This window comes from Muscardinus avellanarius (genome assembly GCF_963383645.1).
Source record: "Muscardinus avellanarius genome assembly, chromosome: 11".
Classification (NCBI taxonomy): Eukaryota; Metazoa; Chordata; class Mammalia; order Rodentia; family Gliridae; genus Muscardinus; species Muscardinus avellanarius.
This window is the reverse complement of record NC_137797.1, coordinates 56,517,829-56,545,264: the sequence shown is the minus strand read 5'-3', so window position 1 is coordinate 56,545,264 and position 27,436 is coordinate 56,517,829. Positions and strand designations below refer to the sequence as shown.

At 43.0% G+C, this 27,436-nt stretch overlaps 1 protein-coding gene across 1 annotated transcript in view; it reads right to left on the bottom strand.

Moving 5' to 3' along the window:
- Positions 1–3,547: 3,547 nt before the first annotated feature.
- Positions 3,548–27,436, bottom strand: part of GNS (glucosamine (N-acetyl)-6-sulfatase) — a gene marked incomplete at both ends in the record, with an annotated part of 44,215 nt that continues 20,326 nt past the window's right edge. Inside the window, 7 exons of the mRNA XM_080705152.1 lie at positions 3,548–3,626; positions 6,624–6,784; positions 8,192–8,302; positions 9,394–9,501; positions 13,983–14,084; positions 23,338–23,441; positions 26,268–26,386. Of these exons, the coding sequence (XP_080561278.1) occupies positions 3,548–3,626; positions 6,624–6,784; positions 8,192–8,302; positions 9,394–9,501; positions 13,983–14,084; positions 23,338–23,441; positions 26,268–26,386 (784 nt within the window). The remainder of the gene's footprint in view (positions 3,627–6,623; positions 6,785–8,191; positions 8,303–9,393; positions 9,502–13,982; positions 14,085–23,337; positions 23,442–26,267; positions 26,387–27,436) is intronic.

Genomic DNA, 27,436 nt, shown 5'->3' with positions numbered 1-27,436 from the left:
CTCTTGGCCCATCTAGCTTTCCAGTCTTTGTAGACAGGAAAGGGGAAATATCCAGCTAGATGAACCCTGCTACCCTGCAGCTGAGAGCTGCTGGGGGAGGCAGTTCACCACAGGCCCCAAGCACTGCTAAACGTCCTTGCTGGGTATGCCAAAACCCAAGGCTCGAGATGCTCTTTATGTAGGATCTTGTTTGCAGTGAACAACTTTGAGGGATGAAATCATCCTCTTTGAAAGAGCAGGCTTGCTTAGTGCCTTGCAGCAGATTCTCCAAGCTCATTGTTCCTTTCCTGTAATGTAACAAAGCCCATTGCATGTGTGGCCTGCTGGGGGGGCCCTGTGCATGGCACCCACGGGGCTGGGGGCTGGAGCGAGCTAATAAGGCTGAGGCTCAGTGCTCTGCTGTAATAGTCATGTCTCTACCCCAGGAGTCTCACTTCTGCAAAAACCAGCATCCATGGAACCATCACAGGCTAACTGGTTAGCGCATAAGGATGAAATCAACCCCCGACCCTTATAAGTGACTGACATTTTGATATCCAAGTTACCTGTTTTTCTGACAGTATTCAGGCAACTTTATGGGCGTCTTATTTTCTACTTGGTCATTAGAACTGCTAAGTTATAAGGCAACTCACTAGGTCTGGGGTTAGCAAATTATGGCCTACTTGTTTCTGCAAAGCTCTATTGGAACACTGCCACACATACTCATTCACATATTGTCTAGGGTTATTTCTGTACTACAGGAGTTGCGATGGATATTGCATTGCCTAAAGCCTAAAATACCAGCTCTCCCTTTAAGAAAAGGTCTGCTGACCATCTCAGATAGGAGGCAAAGCACCTTCGAGGTTGACCTTCATCTATCTACTTGAAAGCCTGCCGAGACATTTTTTCTTCCAAAGCTATCTGTAGATAACGTGCCAGGATTTTCTACACAGTGCCTCATGCAGGGATCAGTAGGGAACATGTATATGAGCGCTGACCAGGTAATGAGGACAGACCGCTGAGGAAGCGTACCGCTTTCACTCCTAGGCGAGTGATTAAAGCAAACAGCATCAAGAATAAAAAGCTTCTTGTCAGAATCACTACTTGTGGACTAAAACAAAGGACACATTCCCACTAGAACAGAAATAAATTTTAATTCATTGAAAAGTGCAGCAGTGAACAGGGTCCTTTGAAGGGCACTTTCTAAGTGAAATGAGATGACACAGAGCCGGGCAGAGGAACTTCTAGGAGCAGATGATGCAAACACGGGAATTTACAAGATTCAGTGAGAACCAAAGTGGTAAAACTAAACCCCAGTACACCCATCTAATTCCACTGGTGGGTCAGCTGAAGTATCTCTTGCTTTCTCTTGATAAGGATCCTGGGACAATTTATCTTTCATTTAAAAAGCACTAACCCTTAGACACTAAAAAATAAATTTGAGAGCATTTCTCGCAGATTAAGGTATAACTTCTATGGCTATCATTACTTTGTACAAAACCCCTAGTGTCAATTAAAATGTGTCTGCAATAGCACCCTGTGTCAAATTCAAAGACTCAAAATGTGTTCCCTACTTTGTATGTATGTGAGGGAGAGCTTTGTAACAGGAGATCTTGTTAAGGCAAAAATCTTTTCATTCCCAAGGCCTCTGTTCATTCCGATAGTTTTATGTTCCTTACTTTGGAGGGCGCCAACGGGCACGGACCTGACCTTAAAAGGGAAGCAGAATCCAAGTCAGCACAATTAAGAACAAGGCAAGCCTCTTGCAATAAACATTTTGATTTGTCAGAGCACCCTGCAGTCTGTTAGGCAGAAAAGATACCAAAACTAAGAGGTTCAGAGAAGGCCATCCCCCACCACCCACACACATCAGCTGAACGTGAGAGCATGTGGCAGTGACACTGCTGGTGGCTGGCATCTATCACTCTCAGGGCGTCATCTGCTTTCAGGAACCAGCCAGCATCATAAAACTAAATAATATGACATCACAGCCCAAGACCTGGTAAGAGCTGGTTTCTTTTTATTTGGGAATAACTATGGTCAACTTTCATTAATAGCAAAGTTGACTGATAATGTTAAGAATCAAAATGGAGAATAAAGCCAATACCCATATTCAACACTATAGTTTGCTTTTAGTTACAAGTTTGCTTTTTTTAATTTAAAGTTTCTTTCTCTGAAGCGTTCACAGCAGAGGTGTTCACAGCAGAGGTGTTCGTTTCACTGGCCTACTCGCCCCTAGGTACCACCACAGTTGCTGGGGTCACGTGAGGTAAAAGAATAAACCCAATGGCTATTAACCCAAGATGGCTGTGTAGAATTCTGGTAGAAAAGTGACTTATGGCCATGTCTTACAAAGTGCTTAAAGCTTGACAGAAGGCCTTAAATAAAGCTAAAATCACATATTGCCTGAGTTGAACAGGTTGCAAACCATAGCTCTTCCTTCTCCCCTGCTGGTCCCTCCACTAATTGGCCTTTTTGTGACTAAGACATTAGAAATGGAATCTGTCTTCAAGTCAAGAAACAAAATTGAAGTTCTAAGCAGTGAGAAACCTAAACTGATTTCAACAGGGGCTACTGAAAGGAGCCCTAGTTTCACAAGACTTAAAAACTCAGGAAGACCTATTTGAAATGGGAAAAAGTGGAATAAACATCAACTAGAAGAGATTTTTACATCTTACAATAAGTGGACAGAAAGAGAGCAAAATAAAGGTAGTCAAAATGACTTCAAACATGGCACTGATACCCAGGGTCCCTGTGGAACAGGTACTTCCTTCCTCCCAAACATAGCCCTTCCTCCTGAAGGCCCTCAGGAATCACAACTCTCCCACCCCTCGGCCGCTTTCTCCTCACTGAACGACCTTGCCACCGTGGGGGGCGCCTCAAGGAGACGTTTCCTCGGTACTGCTAGTGCTGGCTGCCACTTCGCGTGGTGAGCAGCTGCTGCCCGGAATCCCTTAAGCTTGCTGCTCTCAGGGCAGCACTAGCCCAGAATTCCAAATGAATGCGCCACCTTATCACACTGTGATGGGTTTTATAAACAGTGTATCTCTACTTATTTTAAAATAATAGTACTTATTCTGAACCAGGTGACTCAGCTCTCAAGGTTATTCCTCATGTTCGCAGTTTTGATAGTGAGGTGCTCAGTCTGAGATGCCACTCAGGTGCTTGGATCTTAGGTCAAGCTGTACACCAAAAGGTTTTCTTCCAAAAACCTTTTTTGCCCTCAAGTATTCCCATTTATCTGAATGGATTACAAATTCAGACTTTGACCACAGGGGGACTAATCAAGAACTGGGGCCCCAGGGCAGAAAGAACAAAGACCTCAGGAGTATTTGCCTTCTCTGAGGGAAGAGATCAAGGGCAGCCACTCCCTACACTGGGGCAGAGTTCACAGTTTAACAAGTTCACAAGGAAATCAGTGGATGGGGTTGCTTTTCAAACAGGCCTTGAAACGGAGCAGTCCAGAGCTCTTCCAGGCATGGTCTCAAGATGAGCTACAGACACCTACTACAATCACTTCATCAGAAAGAGGCGTGCAGGGATCCAGCTGTGGAGGCCAGCACGGTCGCTACAGAGGGTGTTTTGAGAACCTTCGCATCCTGACGCTCCCATGATTGCTGAACATGAGACGAGGGTCAAACCTATACCTGGGAACGAGAAAGGAAGGCTGTCTGTCACATGAACTTTAGCTAGCTGCTGAGTACTTCCTCAGAGTGTTATTCAGCAGAAAGGTTGGCAGGGAGGTATATAAAAATAACAAAAGCCAGAAGGGACTCGCAGCAGTAAAGATTGAGCTGGGCATGGTAGCTCACACCTGTAATCCTAGCTACTCTGGAGGCTGAGGCAGGAAGTTCATAAGCTAGAGGCCAGCCTGAGCAGCTTAGCAAGATGACCCCGTCTCAAGACAACGGAAAGGGCTGAGAGAGTATAGCTGGGTGGCAGAGTGCTTGCCTAGCATGGAAAAGCCCTCGAGATTAATACCCAGTACCAGACAAACATAAAATTTCACAGTAAGCCAGCAAGCATAAGGTCACATAGTAGTATAAACTGAGAGGAGAAAAACAAGGTGTCAAAAAGCTAGAGGAGCCTTTTTTATTTTGAAGGAGGAGGCATGATCCCTCAGTTATAAATGGCCAAGTGGAAGGGTCTAGCCCCTTCAGGAAGCTCTGCTGGCATTTCAAAGCCTTTTCTTCCTTCACAGTTAAGACACACGTGGTAAGTGCACAAGAGTAATACTGAGACATTTTAGAATCTAGCTCTTGAACTCAGACGTGCTAGTAACCTCTCTGGCCATCAATAAAATAAGGAGGCATTCATGTAAAACAACACACATATAGTAATTTGACTTTGGACTTGGCAGATATAAAGAATAGCCATTGGTGCGGGGCGTGGTGGCACACACTTGTAATCCCAGCGCTTGGGAGGCTGAAAAAGGAAGACCGCGCAGGTTCCAAGCCAGCCTCAGCTACTCAGTGAGGCTCTCAGCAACTTAGTGAGACCCTGTTTCCAAATAAAATATAAAGGCAGAAAAGCCCCTGGGTTCCACCTGCAGAACCACAAAAAAAAAAAAAAAAAAAAAGAAAAGAAAAAGAAAAAGAAAAATCCATTGGCCAGAAATATTTTAGGTGTGCAGACTAGAAATAAATTGTATTTACTCTTACTTCCTATCTTGTGGGATAAACTAAGTCTAAGTCTTAGTATTATTTTACAACAGTGGTTGGCTTACTTTTTTTTTTTTTAAAGGGCTCAGTAACTCTTTAGGGACTGTGGGGCATACAATCTCTGTCCCAATCTTTCAACTTTATCGTTGAAGTGAAAACCAGCCATCAATATGCACAGGCTGGGCGTGGTGGCGCACGCTTGTAATCCCAACATTTGGGAGGCTGAGACAGGAGGATACCGGTTCGCAGACAGCCTCAGCTACTTAGTGAGACTCTTTGCCACTCAGTGAGATCCTGTTTCAAAATAAAGAATAAAAAATAGAGCTGGGGTGTAGCTTGAAGGTAGAATGCCCCTGAGTTCCATCTCCAACTCCGCAAACAAAAACAAAAACATGCACAGGATATGTGTGGCTGCGCTCTTAACTGGGTGGCCCATAGGAGATAGTCTCCCACCCTGTTTCAGAGGATTCTATAGCACCAAATATTTAGTAAGTAAGTCAGGGCTAATAAAACAGAAAATCAGAGTTTAAATAGCTCAGGCAAACTGGAGCTCAGCAAGGCCAGCATACAGAACCTTAGTTATTACAGGATTCCACAATGTAAGCAAGAACATTAGTCCCATTTAACAAACAAACTCTACTTGGGAAATAAGACCATACGGTATCTGTATGTTCCTTACAGGGGGACCCTTGGACAAATCAAAATCCAGCCGATCTCCTCACTTGATTTATCTGTTTGGGCTCCAAGAGCTATATAGAAAATCTGTAACTGAATCCTTCGAACACTTAAGAGCCAGATGTTCACAAGAAACTAGGCAGCTCCTGTATCTGCCTTGCACTGGGGGTGGATGCAGACGCAGCAGGTCTGTGTTCTACCCGCTGAGTGGTCAAGGCTGTTTGGGTTGACCTTCCATTCAGGGTTTTAGTTAAGATAGATGGTTGCCTTTAAATTTGGAGTCAGCCAAGGACTAAGTGGCTGAAATTCGTCAACTACTATAGATATCTTTGTCTGGTTTGATATGTTGTGAGCTAAAGTAGCTATTGGAAACTGCAGTCAGCATCTCAGCTGAAAGTGCTAAGCTTTTATTTTGGAGACTTAACTTCCTATTTCATGGAGGAAAGACCAATGCCAAGCAGTCAAAACACTTGACCAAGCTTGTGCCCTAAAAAATTACCTTTATTTAAGGTTATATAGTTGAAGTGATATAAATAATAACTTATTTCTTTATATTGTTTTTTTTTTTTTTTGATGTGGTACTGGGGATTGAACCTGGGGGTATTCTACCTCCAAGCCCTCTCCCTAGCCCTTTTTATTTTTTTTGGAAATAGGGTCTTGCTAGGTTGTTGAAAGCTTCACTAAGTAGCTGAGGCTGGCCGCAACCTGTGATCCTCCAATCTCAGCCTCCCAAATAGTGGAATTACAGCATGGACCACTGCACCTGGCTTCTCTGGCGAGTTTTTAACTTTGTAATCTTTAAGCACAAGTGACATGCTTTTTGACAGGGGCAGCTCAGATGCATGAGGTACTTTACCCAGTGTCCTGCTGATGCAGGAGATGGGGAGGAACAAGCTGATCTGAAAGGTGATAAACATCTTTAAACTCCCAAATTCTGTAGTGGGCTGATGTATTTCAACATCTGAATTTATACCTACCTTCTAGTGTGTTTTTAATATAAAGTTTGCTGATAAACACTCAAGTTCTTAGAGTTGGGGTTTCTGAGAAATGAAGTGAAGACATAGTATTTTGGAAGCTCAAGGAATGAGGAAGCACCGGGTCAGAGCTTAAAGAACCAGGTGGCACCAAGACAAGAACTACAGCGGGGATTGGAGGACCACCTGTAGCTAGGCCTGTAGCTAAAGCATCAAACACACCATTCCCTCTCCAAAGCAGAATGAACACCTCAGCTCAAAGCAGAAAGGACCCACTGGGCTTCCTTTGTCTTCCAGACAACTTGGCAAAGAACTGAAGAGAGAGGACACTTACTCCGGGTCAAAGACCCCTGGCGTGCGACAGGTTGGCCCAGAGCAGGACTGTAACATCATTAACCGGTAGTTCATTTTTCCCAAGAGCTCCGGGTCTATGCTTTTAGCAATGTTAGTCATTTGGTCTGGGTCTGCAGTCAGATTATAGACTTCTACAAACACCTAAAGGAAATTACAGAGTGGAGGAAAAGAAAAAAGGCAAGGGTTATATTTGAAGAAATATTCCTAATGTGAATTATTTCTAAATGGGGAGGGAGGAAGTAGATAAAACACAACACCCAGCAGAATATCATCTGGTCTCAAGATCCTCAAAGAGCTGAATATACACTGAGACAATGGCGCATCTGTGCTGGGGTTCAGCTGCTTTGGGTCTACGGCCCTTGTGCTACAGGGGCCATCTGCACACCCTGTGCCTCCAGGCAGGCAGGAGAGGGCAGCAGGAGGAAACTTATTACTATCTGTAATTAGAGCAGAGAGCAGAAGGCAGGGCCCCGCGGCGGCAAGGTCTCAGAAACCAGACTCAGTAATAAAACTACTGAAGTGAGGGCTAGCATCCGAGGGCTTATTTCTGCCTTAGAACTGTGAGATTCAAACGGGAATGGATGTGAGAAGTGCTCTAACTTGTGCTAAGCAAATACTGTTTTCTCATTTTAAAAAGTAGTTTTGGACATATACCACCAACTGGGGAAGGAGGCAGTATTACTGCCAACATGAGACTGTCAGTGCTTCCCTCTAATCAGTACACTATTCTCCACGTTGGAGTCAAATGATAGGCTAGGAAGATGGTAAGTGTTGCTTACAATAGCTCTAAGTAGCCATCCTCGGACTATCATTTACCATTGTCAAACTGATACGCAGGGGGAGGGAGGAACAGGAGCTGAGTTGGGGGGTGCACTCTTGTTTGTTCTATAATGCGTCTGAGCTGCAAATGGATGGTGAGTATCAGTTTCTGGGCAGCACAGATGAGCGTCTACTCTAGGGTAACCTAAGGCTGCCAGATGGGGCAGGGCCACATGTGTTGATTAACAGCATGAGCTCATAGGACTAGAGTTCATGTGGTCCTTCAGATAATCCACACTATCTGTGCTGGAGCCTGGCCTTGGACCCCTCTCTAATCTCTGAGCAACACTAGAGTGTGTTGTGCTGGGAACAGGTATTTCTGAATGAGTCTGTGCTGGTCAGCTCTCCAGGAAGTGCTCCGATTCCTCTCACCTCCAATGAAGGTGAAGTTCTTCACTACTTTCACCCCAACTACCAGGAAGGCTGGCAGACAAGGCATGTATTGTTCTGAAAGAGTGTACTAGAGAGAGAAAGAGAGAGAGAGAGAGAGAGAGAGAGAGAGAGAGAGAGAGAGTGTGTGTGTGTGTGTGTGTGTGTGTGTGTGTGTGTCAAGTGGAGAAAGGCCCACCCAGAAAGACCAGAGTAAGAGAAGTGAGGCACGGCCTTTTATCTGCTTAACTCCCCACGAAGCATGCCTGGGATTGTTCTTATGCCATCAAGTCCAACCAAAAGAGCGCTGTTTGTTGTAGACAGAGGAGCGGGGGGAGTACAGGCAAAAGGCCCTCTTACCTCCTGGTCGTCAAACTCGCAATACTGTAGATTCCACAATGCTGACATGGTCCTCACACAGGCATAGGTGTTGTTATAAGCATCTTCACAGACGCAGTCAGGGAAACATTGCTGTGGGGATATTTGAAAAGTTCCATGAATTTGATGCTTCCAGGTTACCAAAAACCTAGTTGCCTACCAAACCCACCAAGTTGGCTGAAGCTAGTAGACAGGGAAACCCACAGAAATGAGGAAACCTCCCACAGAGAAGCTGGTAAATCAAGAACAGATGTAAGGCTCTGCTCCCTATGCTGGCTGGCTGAGGAATGTATGCTTGGAGCTGGTATAGACTGCGGCCATGCCTGTCTGCAAGTCCCCTGAAAAGAGTAAGTTTTAATGAGCACCTGGTACAGGACGGACAGGAGAAGAAATACTCAACTGAGCCACTTCAGAGGACTATTGGGAAGAGTGAACAGCAACAGGGAGGTTTGTGGACTCGTGTATGACCTGATTCTGCTGACTTCGTCTTCCAAAGGCCCAGCTAGTCCACTGTGGCTGGTCCTTTGCTGTAGTCACAACAGTAAAAGACGTGAAAGCCTGTTTCTCCAAAACCAGGCCATTATGTCTCCTGACCACGTCCGCGACCTGTCTGCCTGCCACCTAGGGAAGGCGCTCAGGATGGGACAGTCCCAGGTGGGAGCACTATCTCTTTTTTTGAGGTATGGGGGACAGAAACCAGAGCATCTGACCTCTGAACTATCCCCCAGCCCTATTTTGTATTATTTTTGAAACAGGGTCTCACTGAGTTGCAAAGGGCCTAAGTAGCTAAGGCTGTCCTCAAACCACGATCCTCCCATCTCAGCCTCCCAAATGCTGGGATTACAAGCCTGTGCTACCATGACCGGCTGGGAGCCCCATCTCTTTATCAGATGCCTCTGATAATATCCCTAATAAAAGTGGGAGGGATAGGAAACAACAGGGAAAGAGTACTGATAAGGTCAGAATGTAGACAGATACAAGTTCTGATTATATGAAATGGAAGAACTAGAAGGACAAGTCCTGGTTACAGGTGAATTTACTACTGTCAATCTACAAACAAGATCACAGACAGGTGACCGTGGAGTAGGACTCATAGTAAAGGTTTTGATACGCAGCACATCTAAGCAGCACCTTGCTGACTGTCAGTGAGAAAGCCGTCCAAGCCCATACCAGCTGCTACTCACAGATACACCAGGACTCAGGGAAGGACAGGTGGGGTCAGTGACATTCCGGCCTTCTCCTTGATACTCCACCAGCACATCTGATCGCCAGGTCAAATTACTGGCACCTCTCTAGAAAAAGGAGAAAAAGTAGTTTCCATAAGGCATGCAGACTGGGATAAGCATCACAGTTTTTACTTGAATGCCAAAGGGCCCTTGGAAGTCAACACTAATTGGACTGTTCAAAGGGAATGATTACATGGGATACACAAAAAGTGACTGAGCATCATGTTTGATATTTAGGGAGCTTCTGAAGCGATGGTCAAATGATCTGAACATTTATTTATTTTTTTGCGGGTCTGGGGATGGAACAGCAGCATTCTACTTCTGAGCTACACCCCCTGCCCTATTTTGTACTCTTTATTTTGAAACAGGGTCTAAGTTGCAGAGGGCTTTACTAAGTAGCTGAGGCTGTCCGCGAACCATAATCCTTCAGTTTCAGCCTCCGGAATGCTGAAGCGTGCGCCACCACGCCCAGCTTGCTCTGAACATTTAATGGTGCCTCCCCAAGACTACTGTGAAGCAGGCCTGGAATGGGAACAACAAAGGAGCAAACAAGCAAGAATCAGTCACAGCGCAAGCTGCTCAGAGTCTAGATTAAATAGTACTGCTCATATTCTATATGTAAAAACTGTTCTAAGCTTAGACTAAGGAACTTATAACCTAATAGACACAAGGAAAAGAAAAAAAACTGGCTGGTGTGGTGAGGCTGCATTAGGCTCAGTGCTCAAGAAAGAAGGGGTGATGCATACCTTAACGCATTCCCTCTGCACTGCACGTTAGTGGGGTGGAAGGAAAGCGGCAGCAGCTTCTGAAATGCCAGTTTGCCAGGCACGGTGGCGCAAGCTTGTAATCCCAGTACCTGGGAGGCTGTGACAGGAGGATCGGCCTCCCTTCTGCAACTCTGTGAGACCTTATTTCAAGATAAAAAACAGGGCCTGGCATGGTAATGCACATTTGTAATCCCAGCATTTGGGAGGCTGAGACGGGAGGATCATGGTTTGTAGACAGCCTCAGCTACTTAGGCCCTTTGCAACTCAGTGAAACCCTGTTTCAAAGTAGAGAATAAAAAATAGGGCTGGTTATGTAGCCCAGAGGTAGAATGGCCCTGGGGGTTCCATCCCTAGTATTGAAATTAAAAAAAAAAAAAGCCAAAGTTTAAGACAGGTACACAAACTGAGAAAGGAGGAAGGTTCTAGAACACAGACTCCCAGTCTGCAGTGGGGATCTATGCACTAGAACAAGGGCAAGTTTTCCATCAAAAGCACAAGAATACAGGACAGAAGCAGAACACTGGGCTGCATGGTTTTGTGAAACCCAGCTTTCAGACAAGGAAGCAGTGCAGTCGGGGTGGAGAGGACTAGGACTCATACAGGAAGAGGCCCTGAACACCAGGCAGCACAACTGTCCCATGAAGAACACAGGTGAGCCGAGTGCTGTGGCCCGTGGCTGTATTCACAGCTGCCTGGGGGACTGAGGCAGAAAGACTGCTTGAGCCAAGAGTTGGGAGACCCATTCTCACAAGACTAATAAAAGAACAGCAGGTGAGGGGAAGAATGAGAAGTTTTTGAGCAGGGAAGCAACATGCCATTGAGAGAGAGAGAGAGAGAGAGAGAGAGAGAGAGAGAGAGAGAGAGAGAGAGAGAGAGTGTGTGTGTGTGTGTGTGTGTGTGTGTGTGTGTGTGTGTGTGTGTGTGTGTGTTTTACTGGGGATGGAACCCAGGGGCTTTTCTAGCCCCGGGCTACACCCCCGACCTATTTTATATTTTATCTGGAAACAGGGTCTAAATTGCTGAGAGCCTCACTAAGTAGCTGAGGCTGGTTTTAAACCTGCGTGATCCTCCTGTCTTAGCCTTCCATGCGCTGAGATCACAAGCGTGCACCACCACGTCCAGCTGAGACTGTGTTTTAGAAAAGTCAGCCCAGGAGCAGAATTGAAAGATGAAGTGGAGATACTAAGATAGGGAGACCAAGTTAGAAGATGCTCTTGAAGTGGCCTAAAGCCTTCCTTTTGTGTGTGTGTGTGTGTGTGTGTGTGTGTGTGTGTGTGTGTGTGTTACTGGGGGTGGAACCTAGGGGCATTCTACCTCCAAGCTACACCCCCAGCCCTATTTTTTTTTCTTTTTTTTGTGTGAGTCTAGGGATGGAATCCAGAGGCATGTGACCTCCGAGCTACACCCCCTGCCCAACTTTTTATTCTTTATTTTGAAATAGGGTCTGAGTTGCGGAGGGCCTAAGTAGCTGAGGCTTCTGCAAACCGTGATCCTCCGATGTCAGCCTCCCAAATGCTAGGATTACAAGCGTGCACCACCATGCCAGGCACCAGGCCTATTTTTTATTCTTTATTTTGAAACAGGGTCTCACTGAGTTGCCAAGGGCCTTACTACGTAGCTGAGGCTGTCTGTGAACTGCAATCCTTCTGTCGCAGCCTCCCACATGCTGGGATTACAAGTGTGCGCCACCACGCCCGGCTTAAGGCCTTTCTACTAAAATGTTGGGTGAGAACTTGCTTGAAATGCACATCTCAGGCCCTGATAAGCCAAAATCTTTTACAGTAAGGTCCTCGTGTGACTTCCACGAACACAAAGTCTGAGAAGCACCACTCTAGAGCAGGGGTTCTAAAAGTGGTTCCAGGGATCAGATAACTTTGGCATCACCTGGGAAATTGCTACAGATGAAAATTCTTAGCTCCTAATGCAGATAGGGGACAGCCTGGGTTTTAACAAATGAATCCTAGTTTGAGAACCACTACTTCAAAGACAAGCCACAAACAGAACATGATGTGCAAAAGCAGAGTCCACCTCACAGGGAAAAAACACAGAAGGCATAGATGAGCCAGGCGCGGTGGTGCAGGCTTGTAAGCCTAGTACTTGAGAGGCCAAGACAAGAGGATGGCAGGTTCACGGTCAGCCTCAGCAATTTAGGCCTTGTTTCAAAATAAAATAAATTCAATTAAAAGATAAAAATAACCGGGTGTGGTGGCACATGCTTGTAATTCTAGCATTTGGGAGGCTGAAACAGGAAGAGCCAGGTTCGCGGCCAGCCTCAGCTACTTAGTAAGGCCCTCCGCAACTTAGTGAGACCCTGTTTCCAAATAAAATATAAAATAGGTCTGGAAGTTAGCCAGGAGTTAGAAATCCCCTGAGTTCCATCCCCAGTACCCCACCCACACAAACAAACAAACAAACAAATAAAAACATGTTTTTTGTGTGTGTGGTACTGAGGATTGAACCAGTTAGGGCTGGGTGTGTAGCTCAAAGGTAAAATGCCTATTTTATTATTTTTATCTTTTTCTGTATGTGTGTGGTGCTGAGGATTGAACCCAGGGGCATTCTGCCTCCGAGCTACACCCCCAGGTCTGTTTTTTATTCTTTCTTATTTATTTACTGGGGTTCCTGGAAACCCTTCTACCTCTGGGTTACACTCCCAGACCTATTTTTACATTTTTATTTGGAAACAGGGTCTCCTAAGCCAGCGCACGGCTGACTTTGAACCTGTGCGATCCTCCTGTCTCTGCCTCCCAAGCGCGGGGATTACAAGCATGCGCCACCACGCCCGGCTGTTTTTTATTCTTTATTTTGAAACAGGGTCTCACTAAGTTGTGGAGGGCCTAAGTAGCTGAGGCTGGCTGCGAACCTGGATCCTCCTGTTTCAGCCTCTCAAATGCTAGAATTACAAGCATGTGCCACCACACCCGGCTATTTTTATCTTTTATGTTTTCAGTTTCCTTCTATTAATGCTGCAAGTACATTTTTATACTTAGCCCTGGCATGGCAGGTACTCTAAGATTTCTAAAACATTTGTTTCTTTTCTTTTTTTGTGATACTGGGGATTGAACCCAGGGGCATTCTATCTCTGAGCTACACCCCCAGCCCGATTTTATTTTTATTTGGAAACTGGGTCTCGTGAGGTTGATGCAGAGTCGCACTGCTTGCCAAGACTTGTTTCCTCTCTGATGTAATTGCTAGTTGTGTGTTTCTGAAGTGGCACGTCTCTGGTGTCCTGGTAGGTTATGCTGCTTACACCTCTGAGAAGTGTGTAAGTAGTTCTTAGTTTCTTAGAGTTCTGCAAATACTGAGTATTAGTCTTCTTAATCTTTTCAGCTCACAGTGATAAAGGCCCCTTTAAGTTAAGCCTTTCTTTGATCAGCCCTGAAGTAATCTTTTTTTTGGTACTTACTTTGATCATTTCATCTGTGAATTAGACACTTTTTTGCCCATTTTTCTAGTAGATTAATTTTTGTTAAGAATTGGTATATTAGGACTACCTACCCTTTGTTAAATATATTGCAAATATTTTTTCAATTTGTCACCTATTTTAGCTGTGTTTATAGTTCTTTTTAGGGTTCCAAGAGAAAGGGGAGGATATAGTGCTAAGTTTGTATGTGGTCCAATCAGCCTACTGCTTTGGAAAACTCCTTTTTACCACAAGGATCAGAGAAAAATCTTATTCTCTGTATCTTCAAATTCAGTAGCATTAAACATTTAGTTTAAGTGTTTATATAACCTTGAACTTATTTGAGTTTTGGTTAGAATTGAGGGCTTTATACTCACCAAAATGGGCAATAAGGACATTCCATCCATCTGTGTCTTATTCAGGTCATAGCCGGCAATGTCCAAAATAGTAGGACCCAAGTCAATATTGGCAACAAGCATCTATGAGAACGAGGAAGACACAAAATGTAGAACACAATTGGTCCCATTTTCTCTTTCCATCTATGCTAAAGCTCTCTTTCCACAATTCAGGTGAGACAGGCAGCATCACTATCACCCGTGCACAGCCCACTGTGGGGTACTGGGGGTGGAATCCAGGGATGGTCTACTTCTGAGCTATCCCCCCTCAATTTTACTTTGTATTTTGAATCAGGGTCTAAGTTGCTGAGAGTATCATTTAGTTGCTTATGGCTAGCCTGGAACCTGTGATTCTTGTCTCAGATCCCCAAGTCCTGGGATTACAAGTATATGCCACCATACCTGGCTCCATTCTTATTTTGAATTTATGGTTTCATGCATTCAAATGTAACAACTTAAATAAAACAAATGCTTGTAGGGATTACAATGTATGACTCTGGGATATGTTTATGGCACTCAGACTGTTGAAAACATCTTTTAAAAATTCCTTTGCAATTGTCTTATGAATCATAAGAAAAATGATTTTATAAAAAGTATTTTCCACCTTGATTATCCAGACTAGTTCACTATAAAACTTTGCATGGACTCCCAACATTTTAAAACACTTCAAAAGTTGATTATTTGCAACCAGTGGGGATTATTCATCCATTTTATAGCTTTCCAAAGTAGTAACACTGCTAACAAATGGTTACAATAGGCTGTGTGTGTGTGTGTGTGTGTGTGTGTGTGTGTGTGTGGTACTGGGGGTGGAAACCAGGGGCTTTTCTACCTCCAGGCTACACTCCCAGACCTATTTTATATTTTATTTGGAAACAGGGTCTCACTAAGTTGCTGAGAGCCTCACTAAGTAGCTGAGGCTGGTTTCGAACCTGTGCGATCCTCCTGTCTCAGCCTCCCAAGTGCGGGGATTACAAGCGTGCGCCACCACGCCCGGCTCCAATTGGCTTTGAAGGCTACAAGAAACTTACTCCAAGGACACCAACAAGATTCCTTAAAGAGCACAAAACAATTGTTATTTTTTGGTACTGGGGATGGAATCCAGAGGCTTTCAACCTCTGGGCTACACCTCCAGGCCTATTTATTTTCTATTTGAAAACAGTCTGAGTTGCTGAGGCTGGCTTTGACCCTCTGATCCTTCTAAGTCTCCCAAATACTCAGATTACAAGCATGCACCACCACACCTGGCAAAACAAACATTCTGGAAATCAAAGACACAATGTCTTCATATTTCCTTATACCTTGTCTTATTTTCTCAGCTTATTAAGACTATTTTCTCCTGTGTACTGTGCCTCTACATGGTCTCAACCACCACAAACCAGTGTAAATATCACTGGGGCCACATACTTAATTCAAAATTGTCTAATAACTCCATTGAAAACAGGTAAAATTCGCTGGGCTTGGTGGCTTTTGCTTGTAATCCAGCACTTGGGAGGCTGAGACAGGAGGATCACACAGGTTCGAAGCCAGTCTCAGCTACTTAGTGAGGCTCTCAGCAACTTAGTGAGACCCTGTTTTCAAATAAAGTATAAAAAAAATTGGTCTGGGAGTACAGTCCAGAGGTAGAAAGCCTCTGGGTTCCACCCCCAGTACCTCAAAAAAAAAAAAAAAAAAAAGAAAACAGGTAAAATCCATTATACATATACTTTTTAATCCAACATAGAAAATATTACCATTTCAACGGGTAAGGAATATTTAAAAATGAGATTTTATATTTTTGAATCAAGCCTCTGAGATCTGGTATTTTATAATAATACATTTTAATTTGGACTATCCACATTTCAAGCGTTCAACAAGACACTAGCTGATGCCTGCTGTAGTGGACAGCACAGGCCTAGACAGAGCCTAAGTGTAGGCCTAGAAGGCATTTGGTTATAGACCAGGAAATGCCTTCGGATGTTGGAAACAAATTAGGGAAACAAAGGGGCAGTGAGAATAAGTGGGAACTAAAGTTTACTCAGCATCTGTTCTACATATGGTATTTAGCCTTTACTTTTTTTTTTTTTTTTTTTGGTACAGATGCTTGAACCCAGGGACAGTCTATCTCCAAACTAGCCTATCTAGTTAGAAAAGCTCACAAAGCTGGGTCTCTAGGGATTATATAAATCCCATGGTTACAGAAAACTTCTCTAGTTCCAAGTGCCCCAGGCAAACTGAACAGCTTGGAACACAAATCAGCAAGGCTGGGAGTGAATCCAGAGGAGATCTTGACATCTCCAAACTAGTCTATCTCCAAATAGCCCTGGCCCTTTACCTGGACCAAGATCTCGCCAAGTTGCTGAGTCTTGCTAAATTGCCTGGGCTGGTCTTGAACCTGCAACACTCCTTTCTCAGCCTCTCAAATACTGGGATTACAGGCATGCTACCTGGCCCAGTTTAACCTTTATTCTTTTTTTTTTTTTTTTGGTGGTACTGAGGATGGAATCCAGGGGCCTTCTACCTCCAGGCTATACTCTCAGACTATTTTATATTTTGTTTGGAAACAGAGTCTCGCAAAGTTTTGGAGGGCCTAAGTTGCCGAAACTGGCTTCAAACCTTGCTCCGATGCTCATGTCTCAGCCTCCCAAGTACTGGGATTACAAGTGTGTACCACCATGCCCAGCTTAACCTTTACTCTTATTTATTCTTTATCAGAATCTTAAGATGTAGCACTACCCCCATTTTATAGATGGAGACATGAAATACATGAAGTAGCTGGAACAAAGTTTCAATCAATATATCAACAAAAGTTTCAAACAATTTTGTTCCAGCTTTTAATTAGAAAAATCTTGTTAAGAAGAAATAAGTTTTTAAAATTCTTAAGACAGATCAAACAAGAATAATTAAAGAAACCCTCACCCAATCCTGCCACTTTTAATAACAATACCAAAGGTACAGATAGGAAAGGCCAAGAGAACATCTCAGAGGACTATTCATCAGGGGTCAGGTTTCCTGTCAGCCAGAATGGCTCTCGGAAGGCCAGTGATGTATGTCCTGGCTCTGAATCAATTAGTGTGTCTCTGCAGCTGTCAGGAATTACCATTCAGCAGAGAATTCTGGGAGAGGTATTCCATATGTCACAGAGAAAAGCTCACAAAGCTGGGTCTCTAGGGATTATATAAATCCCATGGTTACAGAAAACTTCTCTAGTTCCAAGTGCCCCAGGCAAACTGAACAGCTTGGAACACAAATCAGCAAGGCTGGGAGTGAATCCAGAGGAGATCTTGACATCAAAGGAGACAGGGATGGAGACGCGATTCCCAGAGAGGTCACAACAAGAACAGAGTGAAGCCAATTCTACAGGCTACTAGCATGTCCGAAGCAATTAAAAAAAAAGAAAAAGGGATAAACACCCAAACAGTAAAGCCCACTGGGCCAGGCATGGTGGTGCACACCTGTAATCCCAGCTACTCAGGAGACTGAGGCAGGAGGATCAAAAGTTCTGGGCCAGATTGGGGCAATTTAACAAGACCCTGTCTCAAAAAATAAAAAAGTAAATGGCTATAGCTCTGTGGTAGAGCACTGCTTACCATGTGCAAGGCTCTAGGTTCATTACCAGTACCACAAAACAAAAAACCCCACAAAGATATAAAATGATGACTGCTAGTCTCAAAAAAATTTCCTCAAGAGCCAGAAGCTATATGATGGGAGACTCTACTGGTGTTTTGCTTAGTGAAGAGGAAGGCCTATAAGTTCCACTGTGAAGCAAGAGTAAGATTCAGCACAAGTACCACGAACACATTCCATCCCAGGACTTCCTTCACAGATAGCGACAATTATCATACCTTGCCTTAAATATGATGAATAAATTGTAAACTCTAGATTTTACCTAAGAAGCAGTTAATTTCAAAATCTGCATACTGTATTAAGAGATGGGACACCAAGTACGAGTAAAGAATTCAAGAGAAAGAGATTAACTACAAAGAAGAAATAGGTAACACACACCAGAACCAGAGAAAAAAGATTTTCCATCCAACAGACAACTAAGATTGGCTATCTTTGGAGATTCATTATTTATGTTAGTCTTTTACCTATTTCTAAATTGTATTGTTTGTTTTTATTGTTGCTAATTTTTAGGATATCTAGTTAGAATATTAATATACCTTCAGATATAGCATTTGGAAATATTTTATCCCATTGTATCAGTAACTTTTAACTCTGTCTACATTGTCTTTGGATATACAATATTTTTTTTATTTTCTAGGGAGTTTGTTTACCCTTCTGTTGCCTGTGCCATTGAAATTATATCCAAGAAAATACTGCCAATTTCAATGTCATGAGGTTTTATGACCCAGATTTTCTTCTAAAAGTTTATAGTCTTAAGATTTATATTTTGGTCTTTTATCTATTTTGAGTTAATATTTGTATATAGTGTTAGGTAAGGATCCAATTTTATTCTTCTTCATGTAATTATTATTTTTCAACAATATCTAGTTAAAAGAATATTATTTCCTCCACCAAATGTCTGTGGAAACCTTGTCAAAAATAACTTGACAATATAGGGAAGAATTTATCTCTAGGCTTTTATTTAACTCCAATGGTTTATATATCTGCCTTTAGAACAGTACTACACTGTTTCAATTATTGTAGCTTTATATGGTTTGAAATCAGAAAATATACATCTTCTAGCTTTGTTCTTTTTCAAGATCGTTTTGTGTACCTAGAGTCCATATTCCATATTAGGATAGATTTTCTCTGAAAAATAAATAAATAAAGGTGTGATAGTTTCACCTAAAAAAAAAAAAAAGAAAAAATATTCTCTGGTAAGAAAGAAAGCAAAAAGAAATATTGAAATGTTATCTTTAAGTCATCAAAAGCTTGGTATCAGACAAATGAAAACTGTTATGTGAGATTATCATTTTTAATTTTAGATAAATTGCTATAATACTAGATGTCAAACACTAAGCCAAGCATGGGAAGGAGAGATGGGGAGGGAACGGGGTGGGGATCGGGTATGGGCTAACTGGGCGATGTGTACATTACATGTATGTCTACAAAAGTCTTTTTTATACCATTATGATGTATGAATACAGTGCACCAATAAAAAAAATCACTTTATAAAAAAAATAATAAAGTTTCTCAAAATACTAAAAAAAAAAAAAAAAAAAAAAAGAATTCAAGAGCACCAGGCGAGATGGCACATGCCTATAATCCTAGTACTTGAGAGGCTGAGACAGGAAAACCTCAGATTTGAGCTGAGCCTCAGAAACCTAAGATCCTAAGAAACTTGGTGAGGCCCTCTTTCAAAAAGGGCTAGGGGTGTAGCTCAGGGGTAAGAATGTCCCCTGGATTCAATCCCTTGTCCAAAAAAAAAAAGCAAGAAAATTACACATACCTGGTTTTATACAACCAAGCATTATTACAGATTCTATGGGCTTTCATGGTAATGACTCTTGAAACCTTCGTGTTCCAGTTTCTAGAAAAATACTGCTTTTATCACAAGGTCTTTAAGTATAAACTTAAAGATTCATTTATAGATTGGAACACAAAAAACTTTCCCAGCTTTAAAAATAAATCCACATGTCCCAATCTCTCAGTTTGAGGATGCTAATCAAATAAAAGGCCCTCAAAGCTCCTGGGGCATGAAAATCAGGGATGCCAGGTGTCACCCTTATTTTTAGCTCTTGAAGACTGGCACTGCTGCATGGTTACTGGAAAGAACAAGGTGAGGGGCTCGGGAGAACACATCAGGTTTCCAAACAGAAACTTAAGCTCCGATGTTAAACAATTCATGTAGGACTACCAAAGACTCAAAGCACACCAGAAGGCACCTGGATCCATTTGGTAAGAGGCACTGTAAATCCAAGAGAAAGCAGAGATCCCATTTGCTGGGCTCCTCTAGCTAGCTCTGTGCCCAGCACACACTTCCCTAACAAGGAAGATGAGTGTCACCCACTTACCATCAAGGACAGAGACCTAGCATTCGCCTGACTTCAAACAGGGAAGCAAGGCGTGTTTTGTTCAATCTTGAATCCAATAGGCAGTCTTCCTGACTCTGGCTCAGTTTATTTCTCCTGCACAATGTGTTGTCCTTCTGGTTCTCCTATCGGTCCAGATAGAGTTAAGCAGATCTAGAACTAGATCAACGTCTAGCCAGAGGAGAAAGACGCAGGCCATCTTTGACATCTGTACACACCACCTGCCTTGCTTCTGAGCAATGATGCACAGCCAGGTCCGTGGGTCAGCTACCACTTGCCACCTTGCTGTCAGGCCGCTAGGGCTCAGCTCCTCCTGCCCAGCCATGACCCTGAATCACACGTAGAGCAACCGGCACCCAGGTGACTGCTGCCAACACATGTACGTCCTGAACTCCTTGGGCTAGGTAAAAGCCAAGGCATTTCATACATCTCCAAGTAACTGTCAGCACAGCAGTGTGACAAGCACAGACTTTTGAGAACAACACGATCTGCTGTCTGTTGTGGTTCTGCCACTTACTCTATGACCTTGGTGATACCTATGCAATTATACCGTGGATGTCCACCAGTGTATGTTCAGCACTGGCTATTCTAAATCTAGACTGTTCCTCTTTGCTAGGACATCCTGATAGAAAAGACAAACTCAGTGGGAGCATGAGGCAGCTGGAAACACGCAGGAAGGGCAGCTACCCACAGAGGGACAGTCTCTACTGACATCCAGGCAGGTCAGCTAGGGAGAGATGAGAGTCCTGAAAAACAGATAAGCTGGCCAGGTAAAAGGCGGGCACTCCGGACAGTGAAGCCATCTGTAATGCCAAGGCCAGGAGGTGAGAGGGATCCTTTAGAAGTGAAAGGTGGCCGGGCGTGGTGGCACACGCTTGTAATTCCCGCGCTTGGGAGGCAGACACAGGAGGATCGCGCAGGTTCGAAGCCAGCCGCGTGCGCTGGCTTAGGAGACCCTGTTTCCAAATTAAAAAAAATGTAAAAATAGGTCTGGGAGTGTAGCCCGGAGGTAGAAGGGCTTCCAGGAACCCCAGTACCACCAAAAAAAAAAAAAAAAGAAGTGAAAGGTGAAAGCAGTTTTCAGTACAAGCTCCATATTCTGTCCCTTAATATAGCTTATTCTAACATGTGCCTTCACATTTATTGTTCCAGAAGCTCCTCGGACTTGCGTGTGACTATGTTCTTCTCAACATCCATGTTTCTGCTCAGATCCTCAGAGGCTTTCCCTGATGGCCACAGCTAATGTACCTGACTCTCCCTGACTTGGGGATTTAAGAACTGATCTTCCTTGGCTGCATCTAAGGCTCCTGGAGTATTGTGCTGGCAGAAGAAGATACTTAAATTCTTGTTGCCTGAGCTATAGAATGGGTAAAGGTATGGACTAGAGCTGGACCACATGAATTCAAATGCAAGGCTTTGCTATTTCTTGGATATGCAATCTTGTGCAATTAGCTTCTATACCCGTTTCCTCACCTGTAAAATGGAGACAATTGTGTATGTATCTCTTAAAACTATGAAGAATAGATGGGTTGGTTCAGGTAATACAGTTGAAATAGCACGTGTCACATCCTTTAAATGTGAGGTATGGCTGAAATGGCTTCCTAGGACCAGGCTTCATTTAGATTGTTTAAAGAAGGTAAGTTTCTGATTTTAACATTTACATGGCACTGTTAACTTGAAGAAATGAACAGTTTGTTCCCTGGGCAGCTGGCTGACACACTGCACTCTGTTCTTATTCAGCCTTCTTCCCCACACTGGGAATATGTCCTAGTACCTTTGCTTCTCAGAAATGCTCAGTGTCTCCCTCATTAGCTCCAAATGTCAACCTCAATAAAACACTTCCAAGATTTAATGACCTTCCAAGATTGCCCATCTCCTTCAAAGGAAGAGACTTGTTTAGAGGGCACTGAAATTTATAATGGAAAGTGACTAGTTTTAGTGATAGAGCTCTTAAGAGTAGAAGAAAAGCACGTAACACTTATGAAGGATTTTCTCCTTTTTGAGAGAATTTTAACAATAACACATCAAGAACATGGTAATAGAAAATCAGAAGAAGGTACACAGTGAAACATTACCCCCCAAATTAAACCAAAGTTCCAAATATGCCCCAAAAGTCCATTTTATAATTTTTGCTTAAGTTATGTTATTTGGTTATTTTCTTTGGTCTCATGGAGCTGAGACTGGAATTGTGCTATCCAGAAGGAATAAAGACATAAATTATCAATTATCTTTTGAACACTAGGGGCAAAATGTTTCAGATTCAAGTGCCACCATCTCTAGGAACAAGTGCCTCAAAGCTAGGTTCCAAGTTTGAAAAAAGGACAACTGAGACCAAATGGAAACTATAACAGAAGAATGTGTTACATTATAGACAGTTCTAGAAGCAAGAACCCCTGGAGCAGAAAATCAGTAGTAAGGTAGAATCCCATGTAGGAAAAGGAAATTCTCAGAAAATGTTTTCCATAGCCTAACACTCAAGGAGGTCAGACCACCAGCAGATATTGCCTAGCAGCTGATCGAATATAGAGAATCAGAGCCAGGAATGGTGGCTCATACCCGCAATCCCAGGACTTGGGAGGCTGAGACAGAAGGATCACAGGCTCCAGGACAGCCTCAGCAAGTAGTGAAATGCTTGTCAACCTAGTGAGATGCTGTTTCCAAATAACAGTAAGAAATGGGGCTGTGGGTGTCACTGGGAGGTAGAATACCCCTGGGTTCAATCCTCAGTCACATACACAGCAAAAGAAAAAGAAAAAAGAAATGGAGAATCAGAACCCATATCTTAGAGACCAGTGGTATAGCCCAACAGTACAGTGCTTGCCTACCATGCACAACACCCTGGATCTAACCCCCAGCACCACACACACCCTGCATTTTAACAAGATGCTCGGGACACACACATAGCACACCACAAGGCTCTGCCCTGCAGAAGAATGGGCATCAAGTCAGCCAGTCACAGAACTGTCTGTAAGCTTAAAAGGCAGAGGCTGGATCCCTCTTCCACACCATGTAAATCAACCAAATCTTTCTGGATGCTGCCCAAGCACATGCCATTTTTCTTCTTCACAACTTCACAGGGTGATTTTGATGAGCACTCTCTGTTGAGAGTCAATGCTTCAGGACAAAGTAAATATCTAAGTCTCAAAAGACAAAAGCTCTGCATGTTGATGTGACATACACGCGAGGGCAGAGAGACACTTAATAGAGGTTAATGGGGAATTTTTGAAAAAGTCACTGTTTCCAAGGCTCCTGAACACACATATCTTTCATGGACCAGCCTTTATCCTCATAGGGGAAATTTGACCCGTCCCTTCTCAGGAGAAATGGCCTTATTCCTCAGGCTAGAGCTACCCAAACACAGTGTTGGCTTGTCAGGCACCTACCTTGCTTGTCTGATTTGGTTTGATTCCAGGCCCTCGAACCAACAGTGGAACTTTGATGTCAAACTCATAGAGTTGTCTTTTGTCTATCGGCAAAGAAAACTGTCCTGAAAATAAGACACATTAAGTAAAGATGGAGCCCAAGTAGACATGTAGCTCACTTTATTTCATGTGTTTAGTCAACAGTAAATACTAAAAATATTTTGCTTTATTAATTATGATGTTTTAATAGAAAGCTTATATTTACCATGGTCTCTCAAATACTATAAAGCCAGAAAAACAATGAGTTCATGATCTTTTCATACATAACTAGAAGGGACTCCCTAGTGTACAACCAGACAAACTGAGCAAAAATGACTGAAAAGAACCAAAGCACAAAGACATAAAAAAGTACACATGACATTCAACCTGATCACAATTGAGTAATACATAACCAAATACTGCCAAATAAAAAAAGACACAGACACTTATCCTGCTTTTCCTGGATGAACTGCAGTTCAAGACAACCAGATATCGGAGGAGAGGAGGGCCCCAAATAAATGTAATAGGGCAGAATTATAAGGTCAACATTCTGCAATTTCTGTTTGAGGGAAAAATGAACTTCACACAACAATCATCAAAGAGAAAGCCGGGGGTGGTGGTGCACACTTGAAATCCCAGCATTCGGGAGGCTGGACAGGAGGATCACGGTTCACAGCCAGTCTCAGCTACTTAGGCCTTTTGCAACTCAGTGAGACCCTGTTTCAAAATAAAGAATAAAAAATAGGCCTGAGTATGTAGCTCAGAGGTTGAATGCCCCTGGGTTCCATCCCTAGTATTAAAAAAAGAGAAGCTCACTGACAGAAAGGCTCAGGCTGAGGCCACTGGAGCCGTCGGTCAACAATGGCATCCTCAGCTCGGGGCCGCCAGATGCCGCAGACCTCAAGACACAATGCAGTAGGAAGCACACAGCAGCATCGCTGAGGAAACAGTCTCACCTAAAAAACATTTCTATCATATCTCCAGGTCTCACTACCAACCTATAGGAAATGCTGGATAGATATGAGTAGATATGAACACGTGGAGGCCTTACAAAATAACAATTAGCCAAATATAGAATGTGAGACATTCTGCAGGACAAAAGACTGACTCTGCCAGTAAATCAGTAGCAAATGAGTCCTAAGAGACTTAAAAACTCTAAAAATAGTGTGTGGACCTTATATGGATTGTGATAATAAATTAGTCTAAAAATAGTGTGTGGACCTTATATGGATTGTGATAATAAATTAGATGCATGATCAGATATTATGTGTGAAATATATGTGTCTGCAACTTAAATCAAAACTTCCCTGCAAAAAATAAAAAATATGGGGAGTGTAAGAGGAATTCAAGACTAGCCACATGGAGCTGAAAAATCTAAGTTGGATAATAGAAATTACTAGTTGATACTTTTTTTGTTGTTTCTTTTCCCCTAAGGTGGTCTTATTATGTTGCCCGGGCTGCCCCAAACTCCTGGGCACAAGCATCCCTCCTGCCTAAACCTCCTGATTGGTGGAACTACAGGCTCACAACACCATACCCAGCCCCACTAATTTCTAAATTGAGTAAAAATTCACCATAGGGCCAGGCATAGTAGTGCATACCTGTAATCCTAGTACTTGGGAGACAAAAAGATCACATGTTTGAGGATAGCCTCAGCAATGTAGTGAGACTCTCAGAAACCTAATGAGACCCTGTTTAAAAAAAAAAAAAAAAGAAAAGGGTAGTACTGGGCATGGTGGTACACATTTGTAATCTCAGCACTTGGGAGGCTGAGAAAGGAAGATCCGGGTTCATGGCCAGCCTCAGCTACTTAGTGAGACCCTTTACAACTCAGTGAGACCCTGTTTCAAAATAAAGAATAAAATAAAGAGCCGGGCGTGGTGGTGCACACGTGTAATCCCAGAGCTTGGGAGGCTGAGACAGGAGGACTGTACAGGTTCGAGGCCAGCTTCAGCTACTTAGTGAGGCTCTCAGGAACTTAGCGAGACCCTGTTTCCAAATACATTATAAAATAGGGTGGGGGGGGATAGCCTGGAGGTAGAAAGCTCCTGAGTTTCATCACCTAGTACCCCCCCCCACAAAAAAGGATAAAAAATAGGGCTGGGGGTGTAGCTTGGAGGTAGAATGCCCAATACCGCAAAAAATAAAAACAAGAACAAAAAACAAGGCTAGAGGTGTAGTTCCTTGGGTTCAGTCCCTAGTTAGACACTCACACAATTAAATATCTAATCAACCTGCTTCTGTACAAACAAGCCTGAGGTTAATGCCTTCCGAAGAGGAATGTATAGACAGAAAAAGAGAACATTTTTTTAAGTGTAAGAAATCCAACCAGGTATGGATGGGAATTTAACTTAGTTGGTACAGTGCTTGCCTAGCATACGTGAGGCCCTGGATTCTACTCCCAATGCCTTTCCCTACTACCACCAAAAAAAAAAAAAAAAAAAAAAAAAAAGGGTTCAGGTAGAAAGGATGAAAGTAGTCAAGACAAGCTAACTAACTCATGCTGCAGTTTTGAAAAACACCCAAAATAAAAAGAATTCCAGGATTCCATAACTTATTAGGAAAGAATCTACCTGCTCAAGAGCACCTTCTCCTGGTTCTCTTGTCCAGGATGCCTTACTCCTATTGTCTAAATTCTACTTATTTTTTAAATAGAGTTCAATTTCTCATCTCTTCCAGAAAGCCTGCCTATTAAGCTCACTTACTGACCAGGAAAGAGTGAATCATGAAACCTCGTACCTCTACGTGGAGAAACGTGGGACTGATGTGGCCCTCTAAACTAAGGGCAAGACCCTCCCTCTGGCAAGTCCACAGCTATACAAGCACTAACAAGAACTGCCAGAGCTACTGATTGGGTGGAAAAAGGAGACACATGGTCAACGATGACAGGAGAAGCTGATGCCGCCTCTCACCTGTGTGATAGCCATTGTCTGAGGTATAAAAGATGTATGTGTTGTTGAGCTCCCCAGTGTACGCCAATCTCTTGACCAGTTTCTCCACAAGGTCATCAACTGAGAGCAGAGTCTGCCACCTGGATGGAACATAGGGGCAACAGCTCACATTATCACTAACTTGACAAAACGGGCAAAAACAAAGAACCCCAACCCCACAAAAAAAGCACTTAAATGCTCAAATTCCAAATTGCCATCCTCTCAGACCCTGCCACAGCAAAGAGAGATTAGAAAATTCCAGAGCATAATTAATTTATTCCAAAGGTAACTATTACCAAAGAGGTAAACTAGGCTTTTTATAATCAGTTTTATTTTTTATAACCACTGGTGATGAGAGTAATCAGAAGAGAAAGTTGTCAATTCACTACAGATTACTACTATAGAATGACTCAAAAAGGTCTATGTTTTAATAGTCACAACTAGGGACTGGCAAACAATGGTCTAAGGACACAGTCGCCCACTGTGTTTTTTATTAAGTTTCATGGGAATAGAGCCATGTACATTTGTACTGTTTAGGGCTGTTTCTATGATGTAACAACATAATAATCAGAGAGTACATGGCCTGTAAACTTATCATATTTACTATAAAATCTGGCTCTAAAAAAGAGATTTACTAGCCAGGTGTGGTGGCGCATGCTTGTAATCCTTGGTGGTGCATGCTTGTAATCCTAGCAGTACTTGGGAAACTTGAGACATGAGGATTGCAGGTTCAAAGCCAGCTTTACCAAACCGAGTGAGACCTTGTTTCAAAATAAAAGACAACAAGGGCTGGAGGTGTGGCTCAGAAAAAATGCCCCTGGATTCAATCCCAAGTTCTGAAAACATAACAAGTAGTTTACTGACCTCTGGTCTAAACTAACTTCATCCTAAGAGAAAGTAATAGATTTCCAAATAATGCCTTGGAATTTCTTAAAAATTCTAAATAAGAAATATTTTGCTCACTATTTGGGTTAATTTTTTTACTTTTCTTTAAAAATAGGGGGGAAAACCCCAACCAAACAGTACAAGTTTGCAATCTTCTTTAACAAATCCTAAAAATGGGTGGTTATTAGACCACCTCATCACCTGAATGTAAAGCAATCTGTCTGCTTCAGAGGCAATAAATGCCCCATGAAAACATCTCTCCCACT